The 9,173-nt window shown below is 46.5% G+C and overlaps 1 protein-coding gene across 1 annotated transcript in view; it reads right to left on the bottom strand.

Moving 5' to 3' along the window:
• Positions 1–8,843, bottom strand: part of DOHH (deoxyhypusine hydroxylase/monooxygenase) — a 15,390-nt gene extending 6,547 nt beyond the window's left edge. The window contains exons 1-2 of the mRNA XM_018574822.1: positions 8,567–8,843; positions 5,099–5,175 (exon numbers count right to left, since the gene is read on the bottom strand). Of these exons, the coding sequence (XP_018430324.1) occupies positions 5,099–5,175; positions 8,567–8,843 (354 nt within the window). The remainder of the gene's footprint in view (positions 1–5,098; positions 5,176–8,566) is intronic.
• Between the last annotated feature and the right edge of the window lie 330 nt (positions 8,844–9,173).

Raw genomic sequence — 9,173 nt, 5'->3', positions numbered from 1 at the left:
CCCCCCAAACTGGCGGAACACCAGGGCCCGGTCGCAAATGCGACTGATGCAGCCCTGGTAGTTTCGCCAGTGCCGGTATCTGCATTTAGTATTGGGTCATTTTCACGAGTACGAGTGCTTGTGAAAATGCCCAGTATTGGCACAGGTGCATCCCTACTTAATATAATGTATTGCTGGGACTTGCAGTCCTGCATAGTTGGCGGTATTCAGCATTGCTGTATAATCATTATACATCAATGCAGAACACCACCAGCTATACAGGACTACAAGTCTAAGCAATACATTATAATGTAAATTAGAATACCCCCAGTTTAAACCCCCCCCCCCACCAGTTTAAACCCCCCCCTTTCCCATCTAGCCTTCGCCCAGCCTTAACTGACTCCTGCAGCAGCTGCTTCATCTCGGCGGCCAGAGGGTCCTCTCCCAAGAGACAGGTGACCGAGACAGGTGACCGAGACAGCCTCCTCTCCCCGCACAGCTGCCCGTACATTCTACTGCTACGGGTGGCATAGCGGCTCTGCTTCCTCTCAGGGCCCCCCCGAACAGGCGGAACTCCTTGGCTAACGAAGGGAAGGAGGAGTCCGGTGACGTCACGGACATTGATGTCACCGGACTCCCCCCCCCTTCCCTTCGTTAGCCGATGGAGCCACTTGGGGAAAGGGAGGAGTCCGGTGACATCACCGGATCTCTGACGGAACTCTCGGAAGACCCGGAAGCCGGCGGAGGTGAGTACCGATCAAAAGAATTTTGATCAATCAAAAAAAATTAACGATTAAATCGAGGGATCGTTAATTTCCGCAGCCCTGGTTTTTTTTTTAAAGCCCCCCCCTTTTCGGATCCTTGCATACCCAAAAGTGAGTTACTTATCACTCTTTCCAAAGCTCTTCACTATTGTTCCACAAATTAACAGCAGCTGTCATAGCCACTCACAACCGCTGCTTCTCGAATAAACCAAATAACTTTGAAAAATATGGGAGTAGAACCCCTGAAATATTTGATCCTCTGGAACCGGGACAACAACGTCCTGGGACACAAGATTTTGGACACATGCCCATAATGCCACTGCCTTTAAGCGATCTTTTGGCCGAGGCGTAAGGAAAAAAGTTTGTGGAGGGAGAGCCTGAAACTCCAACCGAACACCCCCTCTTATTAAATCTAGTATGTACTGATTTTGTGTGATTTCCACCCACTGGGGAAGAAAAAGAGAAAGTCTCCCTCCCACTTTCAATGTGGCGTCATTTTGACTCCTTGTTGTAGGAGTCAGGAGGAGTAAAGAGCAAACCTTTTTGCTAAAGGGCCACCTTTTCCTCTGCTCCTGAGGTCTCCCCCCTTGTTTTTTCTGGTCCTGGGGGCCTCGAAAAAACCTACGATTGCGAAAGGGCTTTTTCTTTTCAGGGAATTTCTTCCCCTTTTCTGAGGATCTAGTAAACACGTCTTCAAGGCCTGGACCAAAGAGCAACTTCCCCTCAAAGGGCAACCCACACAACTTGGATTTAGAGGAAACATCCCCCTCCCAAGACTTCAGCCAGATAGCTCTCCTAGCTGAATTGAGAAGAGCTGCTGATCTAGCCGATGCTTCGAACAGATTCAGCCGCAGCATCAGCCAGATATGCAACTGCTTTACTCACGACTGATAGAGAATCTATCACTTGTTCCGCAGGGGCCCCTAGGGAAACATGCTGTGAAACCCTTTCCAACCACAAGTCTAAGTTCCTAGCCACACAGGTGGAGGCCAAAGCCGGGGTCATAGCAGAGGAATTTGCATCCCATGCTTTTCGCAACAAGGCCTCTGCTTTGCGATCCATTTGATCTTTCAGATTCCCTGAATCCACAAAGGAGAGGTCCTGTTTTTTAGACACCTGCGATAATGCAGCTTCTAATTTAGGGCATTTAAAAAATTTCTCCTCTTTTTTACCGAAAGGAAAACGCCTCTTCCAAGACCGAAAGGCTAAATGCTTCCTCTCAGGATCCTTCCATTCACCTAAAACTAAATCTTTTAGTGTTTGATGGAAAGGAAAAACTCTACCTTCGGAATCCTGCAACCCCCTGTAAAGCCTATCTTGCACAGAACAAGCTTTTGGAGGTTCAGGAATCTGTTCAGTAGTATAAATAGCCTGTAACAGATCGTCCATGTCATCTAGAGCAAAAAGGTGACGTGGCGGTTGAATCTCCACATTCCCTTCTACAGCCTCTCCCTCTTCTAGGGAACTGTCAGTATCTAAACCAGAATGCTCCTCTTTCTCTTCTACCCGAGTAAAAGCAGAATTAGAAAGTGAACAAGGCAGAGCAGAACTTCCAGATGGCCCTGCAGAGGCAATCGAGGAGGTAGTGATTGGCAACAGTTCAGAAAAAACATTCTTGAAAGATTGCACAGCAGTCACCATTTCATTACGCATACTGGCCATAAAGTCCTGCATAAGTGATGAAGATTCACTCAACATAACCTTCTGTATACACTGTTCACAAATGGCCTTGGAGTAATTCAGAGGTAATTTAACATTGCAACTGCCACACCGCTTCTTCAATGCTTTAGAAGATGAGGCAGAAGGTGGAACTGCTAATTGGGCTGCAGACTTGTCCCCCAGAAGTGCATCCTGAAGAGAGAGGCACAAAACACTGTATCAATACAGCTACTGGGAGCAATAAGGGCACCCCCCACCTAGACTACACCCAGTCCCTCGAAAAGCATCACTCACCGCTACCTTGGACCTGGGTGCAGACATCGTCGGCTTGGCTTCTTCCTCCATTTCAGCCTCGGCGTCGTGCAGCAACTGCATTCTGTCTGGCCAGCGTCTCCGTGGCGAAGGGCGGAAGTGACGTCACGCCGTACCGGAAGTGACACTTCCTAACTCAGAACGAGGCTTGGAACACGGAAGTCCCGCCTCCTTTGCCCTCCACTGAGCACCAAACAGGGCAAACAGCCCGGGGGAAAGATAAGCTAAGTGTCTACCCTTAGGTTTGGGAGAGACCCAGCTACCTCTAAGGGAACAACCTCTGTACCACAAGAAGGCAAGGCTCAGGAATCCAGTACCCTAGCAGAGCCCTACAGAGGGTGACTGCTGACCTCAAGGCCATCCAGTCGGGACAAAGAAACAAACATTGCGCTGACCCAGACGGTAAGAAACACAATCAAAAACTGAGGTACGAGGGGGGTGGGAGGGTTTTTAACCTTGTCTGATTGTGTTTCCTGTAGACTGAAGATCCAATCATCTCTCAGGTTGCTGTCCTGGAAGATGATTGGAGAAAATGTCCTTTCAGGTTCCTTCCATTCACCCTCTACTAACTCCTTCAGAGACTGGTGAACTGGAAAACACCTACCCTGTGTCTCGACCAGCCCTCTATAAAGGCGATCCTGTACCGACACAGCCTAAAGGTGCCCATACACTGTACGATTATCGTACGAGAATCGCGGATAATCCTGCGATCGTACGATAAAGTGTATGGAAGGCGTGCGAGTGTTTCATTCAGGGGAGGCGGGCTTGCGATGATCGCAAGTACGATCTGCCTGTCCAAGATGGGCAGATAGCACGTTATTTTAATTACTTTACAACCCTCGCAAGACAAAAAGTCTTGCGAGGGTTGTAAAGTGTATGGTCACCTTTAGGAGGATCCGGGATTTGTTCAGTGGCATAAATGGTCTGCAACAAGAACTCCATATCCTCTAATGGAAACAAATGCCGTGAAGAGCGGGAGTTCTCTCCCTCTTCCCAGGAACTCTGAGTTGGAAGCGGAAGCCGAATCCCTTCCCTCTACCCCCTTGTCTGCCTTTCTGGCAAATGGCACTCCTCCCGACTGCAACCCTAAAGGGCCCGGTAACTCTGGCTTTCCCAGGGAAGCAGGTACCATCTAAGCAACAACACGCTTAAACGACTGCATAGTCATCAACTCTGATTTCACAGAATCAAAAAAATTATTCATCAAGGTAGAGGATTCAGCAACTAAAAACCTATGTATGCAGGATTCACAGAAGTGTTTTGCATAATCAGGAGGGAGTTTAATGTTAGTTACCACAGCGCTTTCTATATTATTTGGCAGCTGGGGCAACCGGTGGAACAGAACCGAGGTAAGTGGTTTTCTCAGCAGGAGAAGGATCCTAGGCAATAGAATTTAAAAAAAACAAAACACCTCAATACATGCCTAACCACCTATCCCTCAGTTCTCCACCACAATGCTAGCTCAAATAGGGCAAATATACTAACCGCACCCTTGGACTTGGAAGCGACAGCCGGCCTGCCTTCATCCTCCCATCTGGATGGCAGCGCTATCTTTCCCCCAAAACTGTCCGAGTTGACAGCTCAGCCACGAGCGGCGTCCCGGCGTGGAACTGCAGAGAATCGTGCAGCGGAAGCGACACCGCAGCAGCCACAGGAAATTACATCACCGCCTGGGTCTTGGAACGCACGACACGCCTCCTTCTGCGTTCCACTCACCGGCTCCCGCCAGCTCACAGCGTGCAGCCACCGCCAAGCTGCCGAAGCCGTTGGTCAGGGCACCACCGCCGGGGAACCTCAAGACCCTTCCTGCCTGGTGTCTGAGTGGACGAAGAGGACAAAAAGAGGCAACCCCCCCCTCTACACAGCAAGGTGACCGGCACAGAATAAGACCTGAACACAGAACTGCAGAGACCCGCGACCACAAGGCCGACCGGTCAGGAAAAAAACAACAAACCGTACCAAAGGTTCCTGGACGGTAGGAAACACAAAGAAACAGAGGTATGAAGGGGTGGGAGGGTATTTTGACTGGAAGATGATTGGAGAAATTGTGTGTTTTCACATTTCTCTGCTAACTGCCGACTCTTAAATATCAGGTTTGGATGGGCACCACAGAGAGGCCTGATAACCCCCCCTCCTATCCCTCATTGAGTGGTGAAGATTAACTCCCAGTAGTCTTTCTCCTTCTGCGCTCTTCCACGTTATAAAAACAGTATGACTATTGCATTTGGACTTCTCTCCTAAGTATTCAAATTAGTTTAAAATACATTTCATGAAACTGAGCAAGCCTCATCTAAACATTTTATAATAAAAAGGAAAAACTTTAAAAATGTACACAGTATTAGCAATGTCAGTTTTGTACGGTTAGACATTCTGAAAAAACTTACCTCAATAACAGGGTCATTGCTATATTCTTTTAGAAGTTCAAGCATTTCAGGGTCTCCAATAGCACCTAAAGCTTCTCCTAGTGGGTAAAAGAAAGAAAAAAATAGTTCTAGCAAACTAATTTATGACATTTTCTATGCCTTTAAAAGCAGATTACAGGCAATTGTTCTCAACCCTTGGAGTGGGGATCCCCCCACATTGCAAGGATTAAAGTGCTGGTTTTTGGCTAGGTGCTAAAAAAAAAAAAGAAAAGTTATGCCCATCTTATGCAGAATCACCAGGTGAAATATTAAATTTTTTGCACAAGAACATATCAACTCGCTAAATTTCTGGCAGGAACAATAGGCATCTTTGTTGCACTAATCAAATTACAAAACATTTGACAAAAAAAAAGGAGGAAACAAATAAGAGAAATTACCGTATATACTCGAGTATAAGCCGAGATTTTCAGCCCATTTTTTGGGGTGAAAAGTGCCCCCCTCGGCTTATACTCGAGTCAGCTTGCTCTGGTGTCACTTTTTTAAAAAGTCAGCGGGCTCTGACTCGAGTCAGCGGGCTCTACGTACGCTGGTCACGTTCTAAGTAGGGGTGCCGAATCCACTGTTGATCGTTAATTTAATCTGTACTCACCTCTCCGCCGGCTTCCGGGTCTTCCGTCAGAGATCTGGTGACGTCACGTTTATATTCGGGACGGCTTATACTCGAGTATATACGGTAGTGGTCAGGATCTACATACATAAAGTGGAATTCCAGTTACAATTCTGTTTGAAAGAAAAGAGGTCGACACCAAATATTTACAAAAGACTTGGAGGGGAATTTACTGGAGCATAGAGAATCTGGAGCAGTTGCCCATGGCAACCAATCAGCATGCACCTTTCATCTTCAAACCAAACCTGTACAAACAGGAGAGAAGCCGATTACTGGTTACTATGGACAACTGCTCCAGATGCGGTCTGCTCCACTTTTGATAAATTCCCCCATGAATCTCTTAATTAAGTTATCAAGGAGACATCTTCTAACATCTAACAAGTGAAATTCACTAGAGGTGCACTGAATTGGAATTTTCAGACCTGAAATAAAAAGATTTGTCAGGTCAAAAACCGAAAATTATCTTTTTTCTAAACTTTTAAAAATTGTTTAATATTTATTTATTTATATACTTTACTGTTGGGGGCTCTGGGGAAATATCAGGGGTCTAAAAAGACCCCTGATATTTCCCTTTTGAAATAGAAAAAGATTGAGAACACAGAGTCCTCAATCTCTTTTTCTGCAGCCCCTGTTATGAATGAACAGGTATCCTCTATACGGAGTGCTCTTGTGCATTCAAACTGTGGATATAGTATGAGTTGCTATGTCCACAATCATGAATGAACAGGAGGTGATGTAGAGCACTCCCTATTCATTCATAATTGGGGACACGGTAAACATACTATGTCCTCAATTATTTACAAACACTCAGCGATCAGCTTGATCATTGAGTGTTTGTAACCGCTCTCCATCCGGACAGCTGTTGTAGGAGGCAGAGTGGGAGGTGTGGGGAGAAGCGCCCAGTCTCCTGTGACACGGCTGACAGCCGACTCCTTCCCTGCACTACCGGCTTGGCCTCCTGTGACAGCTGTCTCCTCCCCCCACAATGCTCTCCATCCCGAGTCTCTGCCTGTCATAGGTGGCCGAATGGGAAAGAAGAATAGGTGGAACGCCACGCCCCCTCCACCCAGGCAAAAAAGTGAGGCGGCCGCAATGCGAGGCAGTGTGTTCCGGCCAGAATCGGACCGGAACGCACTGCTTATGGTGTGAACTAACCCTCACTTAACGCAACCCTATCTTTTATATTTTCAAAAAAATTGGGTAAAAGTGTTTGCATGAACTGAAATTAATTTTTTGGTGAATAAAAAAAATAAATTGATTTGATAAACATTTGCAACACAAAAAACTGCAACTATATTTTTGTTTTCCATTTCATGTAGACTCCGCTTTCAGGAAATACATAAATCCTTGGGGGTTTTAAGTAATTTTTTAACCAAAAATTCAGCTTTTAGCAGGTGTGCGAAAAAAACAACATTTGCTCTGAGTGGTTAAAAGAACGCAAGATGTTTTAGGCATATAGCCCAGTGCCTAACTAAGCATATATAAAAGATAGGTGTGAATGATCAAGGACATGATGCATAGGTGGAACCAAAAGCAGTTCACTGAAGCAGAAACAGCTATGCAGAGGAAATAAACCAGGGCAAGGGATAACCACACTAAAAAGATGAGGTTGTAGTAGATTTGTCAAATATAGAACCGAGACAGGCGGTCATCCAGCATCAAAGTCTCTCCCAAATACAAATGTTGCCACACCTGGGTGTTTCCAGATGTACAGTCTTTCTCTGCAAGTTTTTCTGCAGTGGCACACATGTGAAGGCAGAGGATTGGAAATGCAGTGGTTGGGAATAGAAACTGAGTATCAATTTAACCTCCCTACAAAATCAGCATGTGGTCAGCTCCACCATCATGTCTGAACTGGCAAAACCTACTGGGACCCTGGTACACCCTTCTACAGTATTAAGACATCGGATCACAAGTGGCTTTATGGAAGAAAATAAAATGAATCTGAAGTAAAAACCCAAATGACTCCTACACACCAAATCACACGGACTTGGCTGCAGAAAAGTGACAGCTAGTGCTCAGGACTGAGGAGTCAAAATCTGACTGACAAAAGACAGTTTATCTAAATAAACAGTAGTAATTTCAAGTGACACTACACAGCAATTAAACCTTAACTATTAAGAAAAAGGTATCTTATTTATGTATCACTCAGCTGTAGATCCTCAAATCATCTGAATCCATGTGGACGCTATCCTTCCTTCCGGAGGGTGGCAACTTTTGTTCTTGGTGGTTCCTGTGTGTGTTGTAAAATAGTCACTGCTCCAAGCTTACTCCTATGATGGACTACAATTTCATGTTTAGTTTCCTAATTTGTAGTGATTGCAGTCCATCATGGGAGCGCTGGATACACGGAGGGACATTCCATTGCTGGAATAGTCTAGCAGGCAGCTGGTAGCCCCACTACTAGAGTTAAGACCAGGGGCATCCCCATAATGATGCAGGTAGGTGTGGGTGTGTTAGCACAGGCAACAGCAACCCAAATCCACCCCACCCACAACTGACAGCTTGGTTCTCTGCAGGCTGGCTGACAGCTAGGCCCAAATCACTGCTGCCCCCTTTTCCTGGCTACCTCAGGATGCAAATAAGGTACAGATGGCCCTGGTTAAGACTATTTCCGCCCAGATTTGTTCTGTAACCATTGCCGTGTGGGGTAGCCCTACTGCAAGGGTAAGTTTTTTTCTCTACCTGGAGATGGGCCTAAAGGACAAGTATGACCTGCTTTGACATTCATTTCCTAATAAAACCCAATGAGACGCTTTGCCATTTAAAAAAAATGCCTAGCACATGGAGGGTCACTGTCAAACTAGGATGGCAGCTCTCACCTGCCTCATGGCGGACCATGGGCTCCTGGCTGCGATCTTTCAGCACAGCGCTCAGTATGGGAAGTGCACTCCTGTCCCTCATCTGTCCCAAGCAGTAAGCCAGTTCATGCTTCAGTAAGGCCGATTCATCACTGAACCCACGACCGATCCAAATCACGGCGCTCGGTCCACCTATATTACGAAGCGTGAACAATGCCCGGAACCGCGCCGGCAGGGGCCGACCGGTATCCAGCAACACCGTACCCACGCTGTCAATGTCTGTTTTACTGGGCGCCATGAAGTAGAAAGAGAATAGAGGCGATGGGAAATGAAGTCATGCGAGACGGGGCTAGAGAGGGCGGAGTGTGTGTACGTTAGAATAGCAGTATATGTTAGTTAATGGTAGCGGCTAGTTCCATCCCGCAGATTACCCTGTGACGTCACAGGAAACATGTGACCAGGAAGCAGGCATTACTAGCCGGGAAACTCTAATGAATAGGAGCTGCTATACAGTGATCGAGAGGCTGCCATCAGATCACATATTTTTCATTGTAGGTCTCCCTCTCACCCCCTCTGTCCTTCTTTTACATTATATCCTCTCTGTGCCTTTCTCTGTATACCCCCCCCC

The sequence above is a fragment of the Nanorana parkeri genome, unplaced genomic scaffold, assembly GCF_000935625.1.
Source record: "Nanorana parkeri isolate BGI_ZX_2015 unplaced genomic scaffold, ASM93562v1 scaffold3258, whole genome shotgun sequence".
Lineage (NCBI taxonomy): Eukaryota > Metazoa > Chordata > Amphibia > Anura > Dicroglossidae > Nanorana > Nanorana parkeri.
The sequence above is the reverse complement of the archived record's forward strand: the minus strand, read 5'-3'. Positions and strand labels throughout refer to the sequence as shown.